The 26,402-nt window shown below is 39.9% G+C and overlaps 1 protein-coding gene across 16 annotated transcripts in view; it reads right to left on the bottom strand.

The window, feature by feature from the left end:
• Positions 1 to 26,402, bottom strand: part of RBMS3 (RNA binding motif single stranded interacting protein 3) — a 707,668-nt gene that overhangs the window by 255,587 nt on the left and 425,679 nt on the right. For all 16 annotated transcript variants that reach the window (XM_064704688.1, XM_064704693.1, XM_064704689.1 and 13 more), the window contains one exon: positions 6,359 to 6,450. In XM_064704688.1, coding sequence (XP_064560758.1) covers positions 6,359 to 6,450 — 92 coding nt within the window. The remainder of the gene's footprint in view (positions 1 to 6,358; positions 6,451 to 26,402) is intronic.

Below are 26,402 nucleotides of genomic sequence, written 5' to 3'. Positions count from 1 at the left end.
TCTAAAAGCAGAAAAAGGATTTTAAGATCATTTCACACCAGCTACCATATAGTTCTCAGATACAAGCATAAAATTCACAAGGCTGGATAAGACTAGGAAGTCCTTCCATTAATGTCATGTATCTTTGCTATTACCCCAATCTATCACTGTTTGTGCAAAGCCACTCAATAGTCTCGATTGTCTAGGACGCTCATAGGACGCTCTCATTGTCTAGGACTGTCATCTGCTATTGCAGATTTTCTGAAATTTAAAGTTAGCCCTTTGCTAGCATATCTGTGATTTGAATCCTGAATTTAGACAGTGTTTCCTCTGGGAAAAAAAAACAAAACAAAACAAAATCCACCAAAAAAAAACAACAACAAACCAACCAACCAAACAAAAACAAATAAAAACACAACCCTGCCCCCCAAAAACCACACACACAAAAAAAAACCACCAAAAAACCCCAAAAAATGACCAAAAAAATCTTCCAGGTTTTGAAAGGCATATCATCCTAAGAAATTTTGATATGAAACCTAATATCAACAAATAATTTAGCATCTTGTTAATGCTCTTGCTTTGTCAATTATTATCCTTTAAAAATGGAAAAATATCCTATATTTGCAAAAACTGCACTTAAAGGCCAGCTCCGTCTGGGAAACTGTGATTCCCCATCCCAAGAGTAAAAGATAATTTATGAAAACCAGAGGTAAGCAGGAAAGAGAGGATGAGGACAGCATGACTTTGATAAACAGCAGTACATGAAACTTGGAACTTCCAGTTAGTGCTTCTGCAGGACACCTTTGGTATGGCTGACTTGGCAAAAGAAATCAAAGGAGAGAGAAACACCTGAATGTGTAATTTCCAAATCTAAACTGAACTGCCTCTCATTTCTTTCCAGCTGTAGCTTTCCATTTTCATTGAACCCAGGAGTGTTATCAAGTCAGGTCAGTATCGGTCAGCCAGTATGGGCTGTGCGAAAGCACAAGGAGAGAGGGTGCACATTTTTGGAAGATGAGAGGAGAGCTCACTGGAGAGTGCTCCACACACGTACAAGAGTTGTGCCAAACGTCTCTGACAAGTGTTGCAGCAGCAGCAGCCCACGCCTGGCTGTGCAATTCATTCAGAAACCATGTGGAAGGTGGCCAGCACGGCCATGTTCTCAGCTTCTCCTACACTGCTGAGCATGGAGAGGCTTCCAGAGGCACCAGCTCCTGCCCCAGCAGCAAACGAAAACAGTGTTTAATAAATCACCAATACAAATATTAGACTGCAGTTTGGTGGGGATGGGATGTCTGATAATTAAAGCACAGGAGTAAAGCAAAGCCTGACAATTTCAATATTGAGCTCTAAAACTCCTAGAATCCCACTTTGGTTTCAAAAGGAAGGTTAGCTCAGTCAGTAGGGCTGTTAACCAAAAATATTATCAAAAAACTCAGTATCCTGAGGTTTTGTTAGCTAAAATTTGCAGACATTTCAATCATGACTTAGGAAACCAGTGTAACGTATATAGGCCATATTTCATATTTGGTATGGACAGCATTCTAATTATTTACATGAATTTTTAAATGGTAAAAACAAACAAAACTTTTCATTAAAATAGGTTAAAAAAATATTGGAAAGAAGTTTTTCCATTTTAAGGACCAGCCCTTTAGAGAATTAGTGTCTGACAGAGAAAAAAAGGTAAGTAATTTAAAAATAAGAGAATAGGAAGCTGAAAAATAAGCAGACAGAAAGAACTTATTTGGTCAGCTGACTCATAGCAGAGCAATGCTTAAAACCTACGCAAAAGTCTGGAAAATAAATAAGATTTTCTTCTGTGGGATTTCCTTTTCCTTGGTTCCTCGAGAAAATCTGTCTATTTAACTATACAGCAACCAGCTCTCTGTTCCTCTTTAGCAGCTCTTGTGCTTGGCTCTGGTCTGTGGGAAATAGCTCCCTTTTATCTTTCACCTAGATGGTGACTACTCCCTGTATTTAAGCTTCTGCATGATGGAAAGATGAGAAAAATATCACACAAGAAGCAAAATCACTTACTGCAATTCCCTTGTGGAGGAAAACACATCAGAGCCTACTGGCACAGCCCTTTCTCAGAACCAGTTCCTGCAGTGCACTCTCTGGATGGCAATTACTGCAGCAGAGTAGTCCAGAAATGATTCCTTGGACTTAGACAACTGCCAGTGCTAATTAAATATTCCTTCAATATCTGCATTTTTCACGCAGGTCTTGAGGGTGTCTAAATGCATTATATGTACAAAAGGAAAACCCAGAGAAGATACACAAGATCAAATACCTTTTTAATCCTTCTAAAAGCAGGACTGAAAACCCTTCCTTTATGAATGCATTTGTTTCAACACTCTTGATGGGCTGCTAAGTATTAAAGAAGCTATTAGATACTCTGCAAGAACCTGCCTTCACCTGAACTTTCACATTATGCAATCTTACAGCAGACTAGAACTGGAAATAAAAAATGGTAGAGAGGACCCCAAATGTCTGTGAAGGGATAAACTGATTGCACAGTTCAACTGCAGGCTGACACAAGCTCAGAAGCTCAAATTTATTTAGACAGCAGACTTCTATTGATTTTTCAGGTGATTTAGACTACTTGGCATCATTAAAACTTACATATAAAGTAGATTAAGAAGTGCCCCCATGAATGTGCAATTCTGGGTGAAGGACTATTGCAAATCCCAAGAATAGATGTGTCTACAGATTTTATTAGAACACTGATACATTTTTCATGTGTACTAGGCTTTTTTGCCTACTTGTCTGAGCCAACTCCCATATTACTAAGATTCTCCTTATTAATTTTCCATATTCTGTCTATAGTATTTTTCTAGGAAATGCAGGAAAGGAGCATCTGGAAAAAACCTAAACTGATATATAAATCATGCACATAAGCAATGGCTTTTTTCTGCCATGTTTCTGTAGTCCCTAGCATAAAGAGACAACCAAATCAATAATTCCTGTGAGATTATTCAGAGGCATATCAGTTGTGCCATTTTTAGTAGGAAGACAAACCCCAAAAACCACCTGGACTCTACGAGCCTGACCAAGCAGGCGCTACATATACACAAATGAATCTGCATGTCCAAAGGCACACAGGAAGCACACAGCAAAATAAGCCAGGCCAGCTAGGAAAACATCCCTCAGCAGCTGCATAGCCGAGGGATCAATAAATGAAATGCTTGATAAGCACTTTTGGAAAAGATGGACAAAAGACAGCGGAAGTGCTCAGAACTCCTGGTTCATGTACCTCTGAGAGAGAAATGCAAAAGAAGCAGGTGAGAACAACTGAGTGCAAGAGCCTCACACAGCTCTCCTTTGGGTGGGAGCTTGTGTGGGTCCTCCTCTGGGTTCTTGTCCCACCAAGAACCCACATTGAGACCTCATCTCCTCAGCTGCCACCACTACCTCTCCAGGTATATTACTGCTGCTCCTCTCCCTCGGCCGATTCCTCACCCGCCTGCTTCAAACCAGAACAAAAAAAGAAATTCAGACGTGTTTAACAGTTCAGGTTTTTTCCCTTTGTGGGTTTATGGGGTGTATTAGCCTCAACGGAGCAAATCTTCCAATACTGATGGGACTTGGAGCATCAATCCACCAGAGTTTAACCTTCTTCCAGCACTCTGAAGCAAAATCAGCCAAAATGCTGTCCAAATTCTATAAAAATAGAGGGAGGCGGCTGTATTTTAACATCGATAAAATGAGTATATTTTACTCAAGTATCCACAAGATACTTCTGCTAGCCAACACGGACAGGGGTTCAGTTCTGCTTTTTGTTTTTCAAAGAAGATTCCTGGATTTCTATGAGAAAAATTATATTGTGTTAAAACTGAGAAAGAACCACTCTTTCCGAGCAAGAGCTCTCTCCAGGAAAACATCACAGACAATACCGACACTTCAGCATATTTTCTCTCACTACTGAAGAAGGCCAGCTCATAGAAAGAGTTGGCCAATGCCTCCTTCACCTTTACTCAAAAGCATCCACAGCTGGACTGAGATTTTTTGACACCTGCTGAACACAGGTTACAGTCTGTCTCTTCTATGGCCTTTACACAGGGCAGTTTCACTGCTTTGCAATGCAGAGTAAAAGATACTGATGCTGATAGTATGAAAGCATGGCAAACAAAAGGTTTAGGGAATTTCTTCAGACTTAACTTTTCCTTTTTGGTTTGAGAGCCACCATTCACCACTAATTAAAGCAGCTCTTGAAATAAAGCTGCTCTGGCTAAACTTCCAGAAATGCAGGTTAGATTATTATTCTGCCCCTTTCCTCAAACCTCTTTGAGCCCTCACTGTTAATTCCGACACTGGCAGGTAATGCTGTCTTTCAGTCCTGTTATGCAACTTGGCTTCCAACATATGCAAGAACTAACATGTTTCTCCAATGGATTTGCTTTCCCAGGCTCCTGCCTTCTCAGCAATGTGAGGTACTTTGTGTGGAGTTATCTCAATTTCCTTTGAAATCTAATTTTTCTAAATACTTAGATTTTTTTCTGAGATAAGAAAAGTCAGTTGTATATTTATCTTGAGCTATCAAACACACTAAAAGGAATCTATCTGAGATTCCAGGCACCATGGCTAAATAATAAAAATACAGTCAATCTTATGCAAACAAATCTGTACACACCAGCCGCCTCAAAATCTCACAGGGCAAAAAGTGGCTCCTGCCACAGGTTCCCCAAAAAACAAACCCACCAAGGGCTGGTACAGCTCTTCCCACTCTGAAAACATCAGACTTTGCTTTTAGTCCCTAAATATTGGACAATCCAAACCACAGTGTTTTAAGCCACCATCTTTTCTGGGGTTTCCATGAATATAAGTACTGCAATTGTTCATTGTTCTGAATCCTGACAACCCCAAGCATAGATTTATCTTTCAATCCTATCTTTAAATCTGTAATTTTAAATCCATGACTGTACAGTTTTATATGGATTTGGATTTTTTACAGATTTATATAGATTTACTCCTTTCTGGAAAGGGCTATTTGATATCAATCATTAGGACAAAACATATCTCCTGTCTTTGGTTTCTTTTCCACAGCTTGACTAATGCATCAAATTGCCTATATTTTAACAAGGAGCTGCTGTATGTCTGAGAAATAAAATAGCACAATCCTTAGCAGAAGTTCACATTCTTCTGCTTGCCATCTTTTACCTATTTGAAGCAAATATTTTTTATCACCATGTGTCAATAAAAACTAAGAACCAATAAAACAGCCTAGCTTGCATTGTGGGATGCTTTTAAAAAGAAATACATCATTGACATCCAGTTTCTTTCAGGCACAGTGAGTGCAATTCAGTAGAAGGCAAAAGAACCTCATTTACCAGCAATTACTTTTCTCCCTAAAATAAAACAATAATAAAAAACTCATACACCAAAACAAAACTAAGTTTTTACTAAGACATCATTGAAAAACAAAGGTTTAAACCACCAACATTCCTTTAAGTGGAAATCTTCAAATCTGATGATTGCTTATCAATTGATTTCCCTCTTTCTTTGTAATTACCTGTTTGCTTTCACTGTTTTAGATTCTAGGACAGCATTTCTAGAGAGACTAAATCAGGCATTATTAAGTGTTTTTTGAGATTTTTCAGGCAAGGCATTTTTAAAGTAGAAAGCAACAGCTATTTTTGCTGGCTGACACAGTCTAGAGCCCAAAGACACATTATTCCACCTTCAGAAAGGCAACAGCTGGACCACACGATGGTCATGACTATAACCCCTGTGTCACCATCAGCCCCTTTGCCTGGGGACAAGGGACAATTCCAAGACCAGAGTAACTGAGCTCATTGTTCTTGCTATGGCTCCTGCAGCCTCTTGAGCAGATGCCAATCATCTCCAGACAGCCTTTAGCAACTTTTCTTTCAGCAACCTTCTACACTCAAATTCATTTATGTCCTCAAAATAAAAAAAAAAAAAAAACTCAACAAGCAGGAGAAGCCAAACCTAGGCAGATCAACCAGATTTTCCTTACACTCAGTCAATCACTCCTTCCGAGAAGCCCACCAGCCACATCAGAAAATAGTAACTTTCCAAAGCAAAGGAACCAAATGAAGACAACTTCAAGGTGAAGAAAAGGCAACTCTTTAACCCAGTACTTAGCAAAAGGCATTTCCAATGCTCTTCCACTTCAGTGCTCTGTCGTACAGCCCTCTCCAAACAGAGGGACAGAGAGAGAATCAGAGCAGAGCCCGTTACATGAGACACAGCTCTCAAGAACACAGACAAACCATGAACAAGGCACTGGAGCCAAAGGATGAAAGAATCTTTGAAATAAGCAATCCAAAACCTTAAGAAAAACAGCAGCAAAACAAACCTTTGTAAATTTAACCCAACAGCTGAAATAAACCTGCAATGACAGAGTTCTTCTTACCTTTGCCATCTGCGCCTGCACGCCATTTGCTTTGAGAGATGCTACTGCTTTCTGTGCTGCTGCGGGACTGTCAAAATCTACAAAACCATAACCTGGAAAATAAACAGATAAATACAGATTTTCAGTATTATCCATGTGTATGAGCACAGATAAAGATTTTATTTTCATAAAGGAGGAAAATCTTTCCATTCTCTCACACAGTCTCATAATCTTGCAGTAGCACTGCCACCACACCTCTATTTGTCACATCTTTTCTCCTGAACCTAGTGGAGTTTAAGGGAATGCAGTGGCCCGAAGCTTCAAAGTGCCAGAAAATATGAAGCAGAGGGGGCGTGTGGGCAGGTCTTTGTCTGACCTAACAGATTAAAGGTCCCTGGCAGCAGGAGGGCACACATACTCAGTGCTCTGGAGTCCTGCCCCATCTCTTCCATAAGAGGAGGTAACATTATGGACCTTCCTGGGATACAAAGCTTGCAGTGGCTGGTTTCACAAGAAAACCCTCCTTCTCCTGTCCTTTAAAGCCATACAAAGATTAAGCTTCAGAAGAGGAGGGCAACAAGTCTGTGTGGCAGGCTGGGGCCATGTGTGCAGGGGCAGGGACAGCAGCCTTCCAGCAGGTGGGACCAGTTCAGGGAGAAACCCCAATGTGTGCTCTACAGGCAATGTCCAGATAGCTCTAGAAGGTGGTGAGATAGCAAACTCTCAGCTTTGGTTAAACCACATCCCTTTCATCTCCCTGCTGTCTCTGCTGGAACAAGGGACAGATCTCTGCCAGGAATTGTTTTGGGGTATCATCTGAACAACAGCTCAGAGGTTAGATCTTTGGGATTGGCAAGGGATAATCATCTGCTTTTAAGTGGCTTTCTTACTCCCAGTATTCACATTAGTTTAGTATATTAATCAGACAGTCACTTCCTATCTTTTCTTCCTCCCTCTCCATTTTTTTTCTTCCTTTAGCCAGCAACACTGGTATGTTCAAGCAAGCCCAGTGCTGTTATGCCCCTAATGGATAGCAAAAGCTCTGAAAGTATTTTTATTTTCCTAAAGACATAAAGCAGGGGTAAGAAGGCAAGGAATCAACTTTTCACAACTTTTAAAGCATTGAGCTCTCTCTGACCTTCAACAGCATTCAAATGTTCTGTTCATAAAGATTTCAACTGAATTAGGAAGATCTAAAAATCTCACCAAGCACCTATTTAGGCAGCTGCATATATTTCACAATCCATCCAGGGAAAACCCCTACATCTTATTAAACAATTACAGTGCAGGTAGGCATGTGCTGCTCAGACAAGCTGTGGCCAAGGGCCACATCTTTGGCTTCTCCCTGGAAAGCCATATGGATGAAACTGAACTGCCTGAAAGCTTTCATAATATTAGCACAAGCATATTTATAGCTTCTTTGCAGACATCTCCATTTACTAGGTCAATACTCATCCTACAGGAGGCAACCACAGATATGATTTCCTACTGTATCCATTTGTATTTCTTTTCCCAGCCTTTTCTTCCTACTCCTGGGAGACTTCATTGCCATCCTCTCTGCACCAAATCTAGGTATAAGATTATATGCTTCTTATCACCTTGACCCCCAAATTTCAAACATCTCTATTATTATTTTGGTATGCATACATTGCTCAATGTCCAATCATGAAAGAATTTTGTGCACATGGATGTTTTTGTTTCTTGGCTTAAATCTCATCCACAAAGTTTTAAGAAAACTAAAAGAAATAAAAAAAAAAGAAACAAACAAAATTATTAAAGAAATTGCTGACTTAAGGAGCGTGAAAAACACTATTCTGTAGCAAAGTCAAGATCTGAACCTTTCTTTTCTTTGCTCAGTTTTCTGTTTTGGTTTGTTTGGTGGCGGGTTACTTGTTGTGGGGAGGACTGGGGAGGTTTTTTTGATATGGCATCACTACAGATTGAGGGACACTGTGATAACAAATCTTATAAAAACTAGAGTTTGATCAACTTGGGGATGTGAGGAGTGTTTGACCTTCTCTGATTCCCTCATTTGATTTTCCTTTTTTACTGCAAGCCATTTTTAAATCAGCTTGTCCTACATCGCATTTTCCTTTGCAGTGCTATGCAAGCTCTCTTCTCACTGCAGAGCAGCAGTAAAGGTGATGCTGCTTAGAACTAAAAAACATACTACAGGAGAGCAAGAGTCCTCCCTGGAAGCCTTTGCCCTCTGGAAGAGAAACTTCTGTGAGGAAGAAGGAGACACAATTAGATGCAACTTCCCGTTTCCTACATGAGAGATCCTGACAAGAAGCCAGAGCTGTCAAATGGGAAATCTGAAACATCTTGGGAAGTGATGAGATGGCTTGGATCAAACAATGAGAAAATTACTTTTTAGGACAGTGGGGTGGTCTTCTGAGGAAACTGATTTTTTTTTTTTTTTTTTATTTCTCACCATTTCCATGCCCAACAATTAAGAGGTAAAAGTGCAAAAGGTAATTTTAACATTGTCATTAAAAACAGATTATGGAGTTCGATTTTTATATTTAGCATCTGTGTACAGTGCAGGTTTCATGCATGAAGGAATAGAAAGGAATTTATTTTTAATCTGACTTTCTAGACAGCACAGTAATTATTCAGAGCTATGTTAGTTTTGCTTACAAATAAAAACCAGAATGTGTAAGAATATTCCAGCGTTGTATCATAGATATCAGGTATATCTAGCATAATAAATCATTGAGGAGTAACATTAGTCCATAATATCTAAAACCATTAATATCTTTTAATAATTTTTTCAGTGGACACAAAGGGCTCTATGACCATATTAGAGATCCAGTGGAGTCTCGAGACAAAAAACTCCACATCTTTAGCTGCCCATTATGCATTCTAGTATTACTACTCCCAGTCTCACTGCAAAGCTGTTCTTTTTCCTTCCCTCAAGCTCATTTCCATTCCAAGTATCTTTTTCTAGCCCTCCCCCCTCCTGACACATCTCTGCACCACACACAGAACATCAGGACAAAATCACTCCATGGCTGAAAACCCGTCCAAAGAACATCAATCTGCCGCAAGGGAAGCCAAGTTCCCAGGCTGTTTCAGTATTCAAGTATCCTTACAAGAACCCTGCAATGCTATATAACAGAAAACCAGGCATGATGCCTTCTTGTACAGTTCCCATTCTTCCACGTAGATGTTTATAGTCTATGTTAGTGACCTACACTAAAATATTTCATTTGTTTATAATCTCACTTCATTTTTTGTGTCTCAGGCACTAACTAATAGTGTTGGTTTTTCTGTTCGGGTTTTGTGATTTTGTGTGTTGGGTTTTTCTAGTTTGTTTTTTTTTAATATATACTTGTCTGGGTGGATGAAGTTTAGCCCCTACAAAAGCTAAAACTGGGTCTTGGAACATCCTTTCCAGTGTTCTCCAAAGTGTAAAAGAAGCCCCAAATTCCCTGTGCTGAGAGCCCTTCCCTCTTGTCCAGGCTGGGGCTGAAGTGGGTTGTGCTCCCTGCCAGCAGAACTGGGCTGCTGTGGCTGCCCCTGGCAGGTGCACCGTGGCTGGGTTTGGCTGCTCCAGCATCTATCCCTGCTCTGTTCCCTGGTTCCTCCTGGGAAGAGGTACGAAAATGGCTGGAATCATCCCCTGGGATGAAATTCAGATCAGGGTCTGCCAATCAGACACTGCTCTAAGAAAACACATTTCTTTTTCCTCCTTTAAAAACAAGCCCCACCAGACTGTCCCTCTGCTAGACTCAAATTCCACAGCTTTTTTTTTCTTCTCTTTCCCCTGCATTTTTATTGTGTGTTCACTGCCTTGTAAACATTCTGGTCAATTGATTATACTTTTTCCCCCCCGTTTTTATGCAGAACATGATGAAAAATGAACTCATATTTTAAACCAGGACCTTCAGACTATGCTCAAGAATCCATCACCACCACAGGAAAAATCAAAACCAAAACTATTTCCCCTTTTTTCCTGAAGCATCCTGACATTTTCCTTTTAGAACTCCAAACACAAATAAGGAAAGCTGTGTTGTCCCCTCCTGCTTTGAGAGACGAGAATTGAACTTATCACTAACATGAACCCCCTCACCTCAAGTGTACTTAGACTGAGGGTGACTTTGATACTCCAGTGCTACAAGTCCTCCAGGATCCTGAGGTTTTTTTGTAGAATGACATATTACAAGTTCCTACATGCAAGCACACACACAAAGAAACCCAGGAAAAGACTATCTCGAATAATTGTTAAACCTTTCCTTTAAGAAGTACAGTGCCTGTAATTTTGTACTGGCCTGATGCCATTAGGGCTAAATAATTAAATTTTTAAAAATAAAACCATTATAAGGGTTTTTTTTACCTGTGGGGGAAAGAAAACAGCTAAGCATCAGCAAACTCAAGTTTATAGCTAGCTGCAATAAGTGCTACCCAAATACACTGGCAGACACTAAACATCTCCGTCTCCTATAACCTAAATGGCTGGGGGCCTCCCAGTCTCAGTTTCTCAGTTCCATAATTAAGCTTGGCAGCAGGTTCAAATGAATTAAAACTGAATGTCACTATTTCCTCAACAAATCCCTCATCCTTGTTTTTTCTTACTTGTCAGGAGAAGACCAGCAGAACAGCAATTAGTGGTAAGCAGTGCAGTGAAAAAGAACCAAGCATACACTAATTAGGTCACTCGCCAAACACGTTCATTTCATTGGCAGATTTAATCAATGTTTTCCTGAAATGTCTTAAATCTCCTATGCTAATTTAAAGTTTTGTTATTGTTGTTACTTTAAACACAGATGGGATGCCTGGAGATTTTCAATTGCTTTCCACAAATCCATTTCAAAATAACAACCCCTCATATAGTATATCATCAAAATTTCGGCACAGGTTTTCGGAAATGGCCTCTAATTTGATGCCAACATTTTTGTGCCTGCAAATACCTACGGGTGCAATTTTGTGGATTTAAGTAATTACAGGTGTGTAGGGCTCTTAGACATCAAACTCTGAGTTGCCCTGATGGATTGGGTACTTAGGGGCAATGCCAAATAATTTAAGGGCCTGCCTGCCCCTTGAGGTTCCCGTAATTCTTGTGAAGTGCTGGACGGTGGCAGAGAGCAAAGGTGAGCTTCCCCTGGCACACACGGGCTTTACACTTCACCTCCAGGGAGCTCTGCTGGTGTAGTGACAGGAATGAGAGCCTTGTTGCCTTTTTGGAGCATTGAGGCAGCTCCTCAGTCACTGCTGAAAGCAGCATTAGTTACTCATAGTGCGTGTGAACAGCAGTTTTGGGGTATCCTAGCAGCTTGGTCCCCCAGTCAGTGCTTACAGCTAGCACACCAAGATGCCTTTTTGCATGGAGGATGCTCTGTTGACAGTCCTCACAGCTGTCGCCGTGGGAAAGGGAGCTGCCACGGCTGCTGAACCAATCTGCACCACCCCAGCCTGCCCAGCCCTCCTTCCTGTCCTGCTCCACAGCCTCAGATCCCTGCAGAGGCTTCATCCTTCCTGCTGGCACTGCCCCCAGAACCAGCCCACCCACGGCCCCACAGCCACCAATGCGTTTGAAAGGGCAACATGCAGCCAAGCCACAGCTCGGCAGCCACCTGCTCACCCAGGGTCAAAGTAAAATGAAAAAAGAGTCCAGAGAGCAGGAGAAGTGTGGTTTCCTAGAAGTGAGGAGTGGAGCTTGCTGGTACACTGCTGAGCTGGAGCTCTGCAGACAGGAACCTCTGGCAGAGGGCTGAGAAAGGAGGAACCATGACAAATGAAGGAAGATAAGTCAGGGATGGTGAGCTCTGAGCCTGACCCTGACACAAGGACAAACACCACATCTCACCTCTGACCAGGTGATGCTTTGAATCACTCAAATTCCAGTCAACCAGTACTCTCTGTTTTCTGCCTCCCACACATCCACACAAGCAGAGGCAAGACATGGAGACCTGCCCCATCCAGCCAGGAGACTGGCATGGAGTCTGGGCACTAATTCAGCCAGTGTTCCTGGCTCACTAACCCTGAAAGCACTTAAATACATTGATGGGGAGCTCACACATACCAAGGAGCTCTTCTGGTTCCACTGATGCCAACAGACTCACTTCAACAAAAAGGCTTCTGTAAGTTAATATCTTTCCTTCCTTCCTGACAGATGGAAAAGGCCAAATATCCCAGGCAGCCCCTACTCCTGCCTGACTGTCTGTACTAGGGGCTGATGTGGGCATTTAAGGGAAGTTGTGGCAAAGCAGGAACTCCAGCTCTGACATTTTCCCACATTGGAGAGCTTGACTTGGTCACAACGACTCCTTTTGGCAACATAAGACATTTAAATTTTGCATAATATTACATAATAGTGCAGAAACTTTTAAAAGATGAACACAGATTTGCTCATGTGTAATTACAATTCCATTATACCTAAACTTTTTTCCTAGGTCTGATGTATCAGAACATTTGGAACTATGCTTGCCACGAGCATACAAAATTTTTTAATGTAAAAAAAGTTCCCAGTCCTTGTTTCTGACCATCTAGAATCAATATATCAGATCTGAAATCCAGAACAGAGAAGACTGAATATATCATACAGGTTGGGTCTTCAAGGAGCATAAATATTTGGACAAAAAGGAGGATAAAGTAATTTCAAGAGAGTGCTTGCTTTTTTCATCAATTTCTGCTAATGTTACTTAGAGACTGGAAATTAAGAACCACCCCCAAAAGGAAATGTGATGAGGAAGAGGAATAACAGCCTAGGGAAGAGGCAGTTAAATTGCTTGATGAATCAAGAAGCCATTAAATAGAATATATTTACCACAAATACCTTAATTTAACTTTATGATATCACTTCCACATAGCTATACATATATATGCATACATTTGAAGACACAAGCATGAAGTTTTGACCCAAACACTAGTATAAGTACACAGCTAAGCAAATAATATAATCAAAGATAATATAATTATCACAGATGTTTCTCCTTCACACTTAGAAGAAACCTCTAGGATTTCATAAAAGCCTAAGTTAATTTGAGTTTTCAAGTTCACTTTTGCCCAGCACTTATTTAGAGTGCCTCTTAAAAGGCAGTATTTGTTCTGACAATCAGTCTGTAAAAGAAGTGATTATCTAGTAATTTACTATGCAATTTTCAGACATTGTTTTATTCTCAGATAAAGAATCAAATAAAAGTTTTATAAGCCTTGGAAAATTAGAGTTAGCAAGCAGAGAGGTTGAATCACCCTTGAACACAAAATTACCAAAAACAGCTTTTTCTTTCATTGTTCAAATTGTGCTAAAATATTCCTATAGCTCCAAATGCTCAGAGTAATAGTAAAATAGTCTACATCATTACTATTTTTAAATCTCTACTTTATAAAAATCTTCTCAGTGGCTAGAAAGTGGTGAATCATCACCTTTTAATTAAAACAGCTAATATATAGTTAGAAAAATAATTGGAAGTGAAGACTCTTAAATGCAAGAAAGAAAAGATAGTCCCTTCATTTCAGATCACTCCCCAGAGATGCACCTACATTGTTAAGTATGCATATATAGCTGATTTGTTTTGTTTGCTTTAGCTTGATATGGAAATACAGCACAAAACTGTCACTTTGATTATGTTTCTGCAGTGATTTCTTTTGCTTCTTGCATTATTTGAATCCCCTTTATAACAAGAGAACTGCGGAAAAGCAGCACTAACTAACAGAATTTTTAGAGATCTCTTTGCAAACACATTCCTAATTTGAACATTCAATTACTTTGAATTAAGCAGAGTGCATACGAATACAGGTTATTATTAATTGCATTGAGTAACTAATGATAATATTTTAATGCAAAACTGCATCATGATGATCTTTAAATGTATTTTAAACTGCTTCTAAATTATTTTTGTCAATCTCTGATAAGTAAAGGAAACAGTACAAAGATACCTACAAAATTTTGCTATGCAGGAAAGAAGTACTTATACAACAAGTAACGAACTATATGTATATGCATATTCATGTCTGTTTTTCTGGAACTTCATGCTTCCAAAATCTTAGTCTCTGAAGGAACAGAAGCAGATCTCAAAATGAGAAAAACTCTTTGTGAAAGATGGTTACAATAACAACTGTGAGGGAGAGAGGCATAAGAAGTTATGAATTTAGCAATTACACCTATCAAGAAAACAGTATTGCACTTGAGTACCCTCTCAATTTCCACTGCATTCCTGGCAATTCAGAACCCCAAAGACCGGCAAACTGCAAACATAGCCACAAAAAAATCCAGATTTTGCAAATGGCAGAACACAATTTGTTTATCCCTAACAATATGACAAATGTTTGGGGCCTTAAAAGTGAACCTACACGTGCATGAATACTTATGGATAACCCTAACTGCAGCACATCACCAATAGAAAGAAAGAGACCTAAGACTTTGTGAGGACGTGTCAAAGAACAAAAATCTTGGTGAAAATAAACAGAGGGAAGTTGAGAACTGCTTCCTAGTATTTGCTAACAGCATGAACTTTGATTAATCACACAAAACCAATGATGGAAAATTCATTGCTCAAGTTACTAAATATGGACTGACTAAAGAAAAAATATTGTAAATCTCACAGTGTCAGAAGAACAAGACATAAACACACTTTTCAATCTTTAACTTTCAAAGTAAATCTCTCTGCAAGTCCCATTGATTCACTGTCAAAATTTAAAATGAAGAGTAACTATTTTTAAATACAGGGATATTTTACATCTACAATTGCCACATAAACCTATGTATGATTCAACATTACAGTTATTTACCACCATAACATTTTTATCAATACATTAGTTGCATAATGTAATCATTAACATTATTTTCACTAGACTTCTGTAGCATGAGACAGTCATTGTGGTTCTGCAGCTGAGCTAAATTTCACACTTGAAGCCGTGATTGAAGAAGGCAGAATGTTCTCCCACAGAAATACAGAAAAAGGAGTGCTTAGTTACATATTTCTACAAAAGGGAGGGAAGGATACAATAGCTTTTTCTTTCCTTGACTGGAGAAACAGTGCCTCACAATATTTTGCAATACCCAGAACAAAATAACCTGAATTTGCAGTTTCAGATTTACATCACCTGCTTTGAGATCAGAGTTACAGTATCAATTAATAGTTTCCCCGAAAAACTTGAAAGGAACCCTTACACCCAAGACTGGAAAAGGGTTTGCTTTTTAAACCATTATTTTTCATATTCACTTTCCTCTGATTACAGCGACGTCCAGATGCCGAAGTTTCAAAATACCACAAGAAAGACTATTTTCTCGGTATTTCCAGACAGCAGGAAACACTGACACTCTCATGAGAAAGTCTGCTCTTCTGAGGTTTCATGCTCAGTTATGCAGACTCCAGAGCTTTACTTAGCTTGGATAATGTTTGGGTAAGATATGAAACCAAATCTCCTGAGATTTGTCCATCACTTATTTTAGACCTGAGCGATTTGAGTAAAAAACCTGGTGTAGAGAAACAGTTTAGGAAAAAGTTATTCAGCCATTACTTCTGAAAGCTCCCAGTGCCTGTGTGAAACAACTGATTTTCTCTTCTAAATTTTGGACCTCAGTTTACCCAAAGCTAAGCAAGTTATCCACCAGCTGTTCACCAAAAAGGCACATAACCTAAGAAATTATGAGACTAATTCCAGCTCCTGAGGGCTAGTGAGAAATGAACATTAATATTGTCCTGCATCTCTCAGGGTTGGAATCTGGCATAGCATTCCAGCAAGAATTTATGGACAGACAAAATAGAATCTATGGGTTCTTTACTTCTAGTGCACCACACCCATGGAAGACAGCAATGAAATCCTGGGAGGAGGGAAATGAAATCTCTCAGCAGCCAGCTCTACCAGCACTCATTTTAAACAGTGATACTATTCTAGGAGGCAAAGGAGGATGTTTTGTATCACCCAGGGATCTTTGTCAGAAATGAAATATTCCATTCTCTTTTTCCCAACACTGGATTGCTCAGCAACCTTAACATTAAGTAACTGCAAATCCTTGCAAGCAGGAAGAAACAATCTGACAAGAGAAGATGCACTTGGTGATCACACTGTGATTACTGTACTTTATTAAAAATAATTTTCTTTTCAGTATGTTTTGACAAGAAAATAGAAAGCATCTTGTGCAGGCTTCAGGAAATATTAAAATAACCCAAGGTGATGAACATGCTATTATCCAGTCTGTTCCAGAGGGAGGATGCTCAAGTACTGAAATGGTTTTCATTTCAAATACACATTCATTTTCAAGACACCACACTTGAAAAATTGGACTGTATATTTGTCACACAGTAAGCAGTGATAAAGAGCACAGCAATTTATGTTCTTTATGCAAACCACTTGTAATTCAGAAAACAACTAGAGTTTCTAAAAGGCAGCAAAATGATAACACTTTCCCAAGAAAGTGAAATGTTTTTTTCGTGCCAGTTGCCCAATTCTAGCATGCCAACCTTTGCTGTGATAAACATTTTGGATAAAATGCAAAGAGCTCCCATTCCAACCCATCAACACTCATGATTTCTTGGAGCTTTAGGCAGAGATGAGCAATACCTTCTGAATATTTCATATTTCTAAGAAAAGGATCATGATACCACCATCATCACCATCATGCTAAAATACTGCTGACCTTTGAGCAAGAGGTCAATGTCCTTTCAAGAAATGACTGGTGGTAACAACCAGCATTCCACCTGTGCTATGGAGGAGAAGCACAGCAGGGTTGGACAGCACAGAGCAGGATAAGCCACAATACAAAGGTGAGAACAAAATCCATTTTAAAAACACAGTGTACATTTTTGCCCAATGATTTTGGACTTCGACAGTATTTCAGACAATCAGAATGCAAGCATCCTTAAAGCTTTATAGTTATATTGCTCAGGGTGTTCCTTTTTCTTTTGTGGTTAAATACCAGTTGCACCTTCTGAGCCTTTTTTCATGTATCTACCACATTTATCTGTAATCTGAAGTTCCAAAATGCTATTATTATGGTAGCCAGAAATGGCTATTAGTTTTCCAGGCTGAGACAAAATGAAACAAAAAAAAAAAGAAAAATAAGAAAAAAAGGAAAGGAAAGGAAAGGAAAGGAAAGGAAAGGAAAGGAAAGGAAAGGAAAGGAAAGGAAAGGAAAGGAAAGGAAAGGAAAGGAAAGGAAAGGAAAGGAAAGGAAAGGAAAGGAAAGGAAAGGAAAGGAAGAAAGGAAAGGGAAAGGAAAGGAAAGGAAAGGAAAAGGAAAGGAAAAAGGAAAGGAAAGGAAAGGAAAGGAAGGAAAGGAAAGGAAAGGAAAGGAAAGGAAAGGAAAGGAAAGGAAAGGAAAGGAAAGGAAAAAGAGAAGGAAAGGAAAGGAAAGGAAAGGAAAGGAAAGGAAAGGAAAGGAAAGGAAAGGAAAGGAAAGGAAAGGAAAGGAAAGGAAAGGAAAGGAAAGGAAAGGAAAGGAAAGGAAAGGAAAGGAAAGGAAAGGAAAGGAAAGGAAAGGAAAGGAAAGGAAAGGAAAGGAAAGGAAAGGAAAGGAAAGGAAAGGAAAGGAAAGGAGGGGAAGGGGAAGGGGAAGGGGAAGGGGAAGGGGAAGGGGAAGGGGAAGGGAAGGGGAAGGGGAAGGGGAAGGGGAAGATCAGAAAATCTCTTTTCAAGATATCTAATCCATTTTCTTCAGATTTGAGAAAGTTCTGCAATGTAGGTAAGTGGAAGACAGATAAAGTGGGTAAAGTGCAGGCTTTTCATCAAATCTGAATTTTGAACTAGTAGAAGTTTCCTATCACTAGAAATCCCGTATCTCTAATACATGAAAAAGAATCAAGTGGATAGTATAACATTTGAATCTAAAGCAAACACCTTCATTCCTATCTTGAATTTAAGGCAGCTATTCAGTGTCAGCTTGCATGTAACATCATTCTCTGCTGGTACAGAACATGGGGGTCACACCACAAAGGTGTGATGAAGGTGCTCTCTGAAGCCCATACTGAAGCCCCCTGGATGATGACTGCGAGGCATCAGGAGTCAAGCCAGCAGGAGGGCAATCTCCTGTGTGCAAATGCCAATATGTAGGAAGCCGCTTGCACACTGAAATTCATGGCTACAACCAACCTTCACAGAGCTTGTAGAGAGAACAAGGCACAACTATGGGGTTGGAAGACATCCTGGGTCTTTCTGGAATGTGGATGATGAAAACCCAACATGAGATGATCACACGGGGTTACATCAGTGACTTACAAAGTTCTTTTAATATTTCCCTTTACTTACTGGAAGGATCTCACCTGATACATCTTTATATCAGATATATTGCCCTCACAACTGTGGCCATTTATGGCTTGGGCACTTACAAAATCATTTGATACCTTCCCTAAAAATAATTTTCCAACTTTCCATTTAGGATTTCTTCTATTACTGGTTAAGTAAATGGTTTTACTATTGGATTTTTTCTCTTTCTCTCAAAATCTAGTCCTCAGGATCATCTAATTATGTCTCCATGTAATTGCCTTGCGTAACAAGCAGGTATTGAGGGAGCTCTGGCAGCAATAAGATTGAAGAGTAAATGAGAACTCTGATACATGCCTTAGAAAAAGGGTGTGGGTGGGCATTGCTGATGGTGGCAACTGCTGTGTTCTATCCTGAATTCAGATCATAACAATATCAGCAAGGACTATGTTCAGTAGCTTTTCCTAAATGCTCAGGCATCCTCTGAGCATAAAGCTGTTAAGTTTTGGGTCCCCAGAGACTCTTAAGGATTTAACTAAGAAGCAAACTCATTGATATATATTGCCAGTGAAAGGCCAAATATACAATAGAAAACAACTTTCACCACATTAAGCCAGTTTAAGGTATGAACTTCAAGGCTTAAAAATAAAAGGTAAATGTGAGGAAGGCAGATATGCTAAAATATTCTTTTTAAAAATGAAAGTGAGGACAAGTCAGATATAATCATATTCTGTTATTAATGAGGGATACTTTATTATAAAAAAATCCCCATGTTTATAAATTATACAGAGAATTACTGAGATGTCCAGGTCTGCAGTAGTTTGCAGAGAGTGGTTGTGCATCACTGTAGTACAATAAATAAACAAAAACAAAAAAGAAAGCAGCAAGGAGATTAGCTGGGACGCACAAACCCAGCAAACATATTTTGCCTAGGAAGCCAAAATGCACAAAAAGAGAAAAAGACATTTAAAATGCCCAGCAGGATCCTCATATACCACATCAAAGAAATAAAGAAACAATAATCAAAAATTATTTTTTGGGCTTTCAGAAAAGAGAGCGAAATCTGCCACAGTTTTATGTGTGTGCTCTTGGTCAGTCCCTGAGCCTTTGCTTGCTGCAGCAGGCGAGACAGGGAATAGACACAGGCACTGCCGCGCATCCCTCCTGCAGACGCCAAACTCATGTTGGTGTTGTCAATGCAGAGATATGTAAATGTTTTGAGCCTGAATGTCTGCTTCCTGTCAACAGCAAGAATTAGCCAGACAAATATCCGGCAGGCACGGCTGTGCTTTCGTAAGAGTGTAAATGCTGTGCTACAAAATGTGCTGCTTGCTTCATTGCTGGCCTGTAGCTCTCAAAGCTGTTTCTGTGACCAAATGCAAAGGGAAGCACCTTCCCACACCACCACCAGACCCTGAAAGCAGTGAGGGGGGGTCTGTGGAGGAAGAGGGTGAGGTAGTAGCTGGCTGAAAAAATTAACACAGAGTTACTCAGGTCCCATGACCAAATGGGTGCCCACAAAAGGAAACCCATCTCATTTCCATTACACAGAAATGGCAGCAACTTGCTACTCTACCTCTACACCTTCCTAGGCACCACTTTGTATTTCTGGGGTAGACCTGGACTCTTTCTTCCAGAGGTGACACAGGCAGGTGGTGCATCAATCAGAAGATGGCATGTCCACTTATTTCTGTATATAATGCAATCAAAAGATCCTGCACTAGCTATTTCTATTACATTGAGTGATATTGTGCTATATGACCCTGAGAGCAGGTTAATATTTCACTTCTTAAGGGCAAGAGTAGGGGGTAACATGGAGCTGAGGTACAAACTCCCTCATGTGCCAGGCTTGGAACCTTTGACAGAAATGGGGATTGCCATTTATTCTCATCTATTCATGAGGTGGAAAATTCAGCCTCCCTAATGCTCTCTCCTGCACTAGAAGACAATATGAGGTTCCAGCAACAGACAGGGAAAACATTTGGAAAGAGAAAACCTCCCTCATCTTCCAGAAATCATACCATTCTGTCATGTCATTTTATTACCTATTTTTTCTTTTTTCTTCCCAGATGGTTGGGACAAACATTACACATGAAGAAGAAGAGTAGCCTTTCCTTGCCTGTATCTAGAAACAAGCAGATGGAGCAGATGAAGGATCTCATGCAAAGCATGATGGCGTGACACAATGTGAGACAGACTACAGTATTAGACAGCCTTTCCTTCCCTAAGTCTACACTACATTTAATTAGGATGCCCATTTCACCTTCCTATCATGGATTTTGTCACTTAGGAAGTCTGCATTTATTGCATCAAGGCATTGTTGTCCTGGATAACAAAACCTAAGATCTTTTAAAAAAAGAAATTTAAAAAAAAGTCCAGCAAATTACATTATTCCAATCCTAATTCACATATGTGGCACAAGTGCATTGCACTTGTTTAATGGGCAACCAACAGAATCAAGCTTCTCTCAGGAAAGTCAACATTCAAGTGCACGCTAGGAAAATTAAGAAAAAGCCATCTTCCAACCCAAAAACAAACTCCACATTTAATCGCTTAAAATGAAGCCACAGAAGACCAAACATCTGGGCTTTTTGGATATTATCCCAGACGCTGTGTGTAGCACCAAAACTCTTCATCACAGTATCCTCTTAAGAATTTGACTAAGATCATTCCCCCAGTACATGTTGCTTCTCTGCAGGACATCACAAAAAACATACATGTTGGAATAAGATCTCTTTGCTATTTGTGTGGAGATCACACAGAACCACAGCACTTTAGATTTGTTTGGGTTCTCCAGGATTTCACAAAACACTAATCACCTCTCTGCAGCAGTAGCAACACCAACCACCCATGTGGATCACAAAAGCCAGTTAGAGAGGGATTATCAGAAACACTGTAAAAAATTAGCAGTGCTTCTAGAACTTCCACTGGAGGTCAGTGGGATTATTTGTCCCTGAAATGCAAAAGGCACATCCACAGTGCATCTCACCAGCATCCATCAGAGACCTTCCCACCAGCCTTGAACAAAGAACTATTGCCTACATGGCAAAGAGCAGTGCCTGAACAGTGTGGTCCTCCCAGAATATTTAGGACTGTTTCTCATCAAGTATAAAAAGAACTAGCAGAGCACCACTGTGTCACCAGTTTCAGTACTAATTTGGACAGGCCTACTCAGTACAGCACTGCACTTTTGAAAACCCCAGTTGCTGAACAACTTGTTTTGAGATCTCCAGTGGTCCCATCTTCCAGGCCATACCAGCTGTGCTGAGATGCAGCCTGGATTTACTGGGGCTGCTGCAAAAAGTTCTGGACCTGGTTCTGTGCAGAAGGTCAGACTGGTGGATACATTTAAGCTCTGCAAATTTCTGAGAAAGAGTGTGTGGAACATAGCCACTGGAAAGCAACTGAACCAGCACAACATTTCATGGGCCAGAGGCACACAGATTATAACTATAGCCAAACTACACAGTGTGAGAGAGCCACACAAAAGACAAAAGTATTGGATAAGGCTGAAACAGAATTAGCCTTAATAGACAGCGCCTCCCTAGAGCTTTTATGCTCACAGCCAAGCAAAACGGTTCTGCACAGGAAGACAAGAACTGCAGACTTCTGGCATGGGTCTTGAGACATAAACAGTGTGAGAGACTTGTTCCCATAGTAGAACAAAGAGGTGAAGCAGACCCCCTTGAAACAAACAATTCCTGGCCATCATACCATCCAAACAAGCACAAATAAAATTAAGTGTTTCATTTAAGCTTTCCCTTTTTTTTTTTTTTTCAAATATATAAAGTAGAAAATAATATTTTTTAAGTTGCTGGCTTTTTTATTTTATTGACCTTCCTCTACTTCCTCTAGCAAATCACTCACAACCACATTTTCCTTTTTTTTTTTAGAGATACACTGGTAGTAGAAAGCTCTGTTGTAGACTTTTTGTTTCTTTTTTCCAGACAGCCTAGTCCATTTTTTTCCAGTCCTGAGACAATCACTCCTGTTCTTCATTTTCCTCCTCTCCCTGTTCCTCTAAGGTGACTTAAAAAGAGAAAGAATCACAGAATAGGCTAGGAAGACGACTTGATTAATGACTTTTCCACTCCTGTAAGTAATTTCAAAGGAATCATTCTATCCAGGGATGACAACAGGGAAGATGTTTCCATAAACCCCAGTATGCTTCCTGCAAACACATAAGCATTCCGGTGCAGGCAAGGAGAGAGTGAAGATCTCATTCTCTAGCAACGCAATTCTTTTCCTTTTCTATTTGCTTTTTCTCACTATACTTTCTGGTTTTCCCACACTTCCCATGTTTTTATCTTTCCTTTACTGTGTTTTATTGTTTTATATATTTCTGTTCTTTTCTTCCATCATCTCCTCTTTCCTAGTGTTTTTCTAGCTTCTTGAGCTTCCGATTTCCTTTGTCTGCTAATTTCAGCAATTAAGATGGAAACAGTAGTTCTCAAAAAAAAAAAAAAAAAACCAAAGGAAAAGAAAAAAACCCACCTCAGCTTTTAAAGTTGAAACAAGAAAACTGGACTTTGAAAAAAGGTGAAAAGTAAGGACAAAGGTCTGTTTTGAAATGATAGTGCAACAAAGGAAGCAATTAGGGAAAAAAAGTAAAATGAAAAATGAATCCAAGTTTTCTTTTCTTGCAGTTAAAAAAAAAAGTTCTTGTCCAATATGTTTCTGTACTTACTGATTTTATCCATAATGAGGAGTAGACTTGCCAAAATATCATGAGAGTCTTACTAGTAATGAGACTTTTAGACAGAGAAAATGCCAGAGTTTCTAGATAAATCAGAAACAGAAAGTACTAAGTACTTAATGGAAAATTTCTCTCATGAAGGAGAGCAGCCCTGTATCTCAAACAAAACCAGACCCACAAAATCCTGTACTTATATGTTTAATAGTCTGCCATGTTAATCAACTTTCTAAGACTGCGTCTAGCTGCCTCAGGAGGGGCTTTGTTATCCACACCCTGCAATAGGCAGGACAGTTTGGTCCTGACTGAAAGGCAAAGGGCACAGAACAGAGAACCCAAAACCTTCTCTTGATGGATGCTGCAGCCTGAGGTTGCAGCACATTCCTAGTGCAGTTTGAGAAAGGCAGTACTCTGCTGCTGTCACAGCTTTTGGATGCCAAAAGCTTCGCAGACACTTGCTTCTGTCCTATAAACACACCTAGAAAACATTCAAGATGAACTTGGGGCCTTGGAAAGTTTCTGAACACACTTAATAGAACTATCTTTTTATCAAAGGAACATGTATTAGAAGATTATTATTTTACTTCTCCAAGTATGGTTGACAAGTAGACGAAAAACTTGTTCACCAAGGACAATTCAGAAGACAGCTCAGCTTCTGAACCTCAGTTTTGCCCAGCTTCAGGTAATGTTGACTAATATAGGAGACAGAAGCACCACATTATTTATGTGTCAGAGGAAATGGAGAGCAGCTCCTTTGTAGGGCACTTCAGAGCCCCAAATGTAATCTCATTTTCTGAACCACCACTGAAGGAGCTTCTCTCTGCAGAGTTATACAGATTCTAAGAAAACCAGTTTAAAACTGAGAGTTTTGTGTTTGTTTCTGAAACTGGGCAGGGCAGACATTTCCCTCTGCGAGTGTCACTATTCAGCCTTTATCAAGCTTACAGCATGGGGTGAGATCTTGCCAGCTCATGGCATGTGCCAAAAGGAGAAGAAAGGAAGGGAAAGGAGGGTGAGACTCTCACGCTGGGATTGCACACAGGGATAGGGTAGTGAGGCACTCATGCAAGGAACTGCATAGGTGGATAAAGAAACAAAAAAAAAAATCAGGGATACGTGCATGCTGGATTTTAGTTCTAATAAATAAAAACTAGGGCAATGCACCCATTTTTATCACAAGGCTTCACTAATGAGAACACTGCTAATGAGAACACAACATGGACAAAAGCTTCTCTCAAAGCTATTTCATTCAACACCAAATACTTCCCAGTCAAAATCTAGAAAGACTTCCTAATAGGGATTAGCTCATTTTCATTGTGAGCCAGAGGCCTTTGGAACAGAAATACCAAGTGTTTGGTCAGGAAAAGTAATTTGGGCCAAATATTGTTCTCATTTGGTGTTGGTCTCCCTTTCCCGCCCCTCTCTGTTCTCTCCCAGTGATGATGAAGGGTATGGCTGTCACCACTACTTCTTCCTGTTAGCACATAGCAAAAGCTCCAGCAAAAGGCTCTTGCTCAATTCCATTCATTGCAGCTGGGTCATGCAGACAAACCACAGCGAGCTGATACAATGAAAAGCAAGTTTTAGCTGGAAAGCAGGATTTATTTTTTTTTTTTGCCTCGAATTGTTCTGCTCTCTTATATAATTTTAAAGCAATGTGCTACTATGTGTATTTTTTAGGAGCTGAATCAATTAAGCCAACAAATCCTTTCTTCTTGAGTTCTTTTTTCCTTACAAAGTAAACAGAGCATACAAGCTAGATAATATTATTATATGTATGCATAACTTCTACATAAAAATAAGAGGTCAACTTTGGTGTGATTTACTAGACTGACAGCATACCCCCACCAAGTATACAGCACCCTAATAAATCCTCAAGTGCTCCCTTAAATTTGCATAATATGTGTGCACTATCACTCAAATCCAAATGTGGATTGATACAGACATCTCAAGGAACAAACAACTCACTGCATAGGCACAGACTACAATAATAATCATTCTCTGATTATGGCTGATGCCCAAAAGATTAGCCAGCTAGTGGAGACAACTATCTACCACGCTGGCTCAATTTAATGAGCACTTCATTCGCCCTCAGTAAGATTCTCTTTGAAATAAAAATGAAAAAAGAAAAAAAAAAAAAAACAAGACTATGGTGGGGTTTTGCTTAACTGAAAGTGGAAAAACACATTACAGACTTCAGGTGCATCTGCTGAAGTTCACCATTACCATGGGAGATCAAAGCATTTTTCTTAATCTCTTCTTAACTAAAACAATTTAAGCCCATTTTCATTGTTACTTCCCCAGGCTGTACCTTTCAAGGACAGTTCCACTGTTTTTAATCTAAAATACAATAACCTACTTCATACACAACACACATAAATTTCCAAATCTCCCCGTGCCAGGCAAGGGCAGTAAATTGAGAGAAGGACGAGGACAGTAACTTCAGCTGTGCAAAGCCTGTTTCCTAGCAGGGGATCAATAACAGCTGACTGCATTACGGGCAGAGAGAGCAGCAGCAGCTTTGCTGTTCTGCTGCTGGAGGTCACCACCACCCTCAGTGCTGATGAGGCCCATGCCCAGGGCAGAAAGGTGCAGAGGCCCCTGAAAGAGCTCCCAACAAGCCAGCCTGCTGGCTGGAAGCAACAGAGCTGCAGGACCCAGGGAAAATGGTCAGTGCAGACCCAGGTTAGCACAGCAATTGCCTCACAATCATCTTCACTTCTTCCACAGCTTAAGTAGGACTATTTTTACTTCTCTTGGCCTCACACATCACAGCTTTGCTGGCTACCTCCATTTTCCTAACTAACAACAATAATAATTCTAAAAAAAATGTAAAGCACAAGTCTTATGAGGAGCAGCTGGGGAATTTGGGGTTGTTTAGCCTGGAGAATAGGGGGAGGCTCAGGGAAGATCTTATCACTCTCTACAACTAGCTGAAAGGAAGTTATAGGGAGGTGAATGTTGGTGTCTTAGCCCAAATAACAAGAGACAGAACAAGAGGAAATGGCCTCAAGTTGTGCCAGGGGAAGTTTAGATTGGATATTAGGAAAATTTTCTTCACTGAAAGGGTTGTCAGGGATTGCAACAGGCATCCAAGGGAAGTGGTTGAGTCTCCACTCCTAGAGATATTTAAAAGATGTGTAGATGTGGCACTTGGGGATACAGCTTAGTGATGGCCTTAAAAGTGCTGCGTTAATGGTTGGATCCAATAGTCTTAAAGGTCTT

The sequence above is a fragment of the Zonotrichia leucophrys genome, chromosome 2, assembly GCF_028769735.1.
Source record: "Zonotrichia leucophrys gambelii isolate GWCS_2022_RI chromosome 2, RI_Zleu_2.0, whole genome shotgun sequence".
In the NCBI taxonomy this organism is placed as follows: domain Eukaryota; kingdom Metazoa; phylum Chordata; class Aves; order Passeriformes; family Passerellidae; genus Zonotrichia; species Zonotrichia leucophrys.
This window is presented reverse-complemented; position numbering and strand designations above follow the sequence as displayed.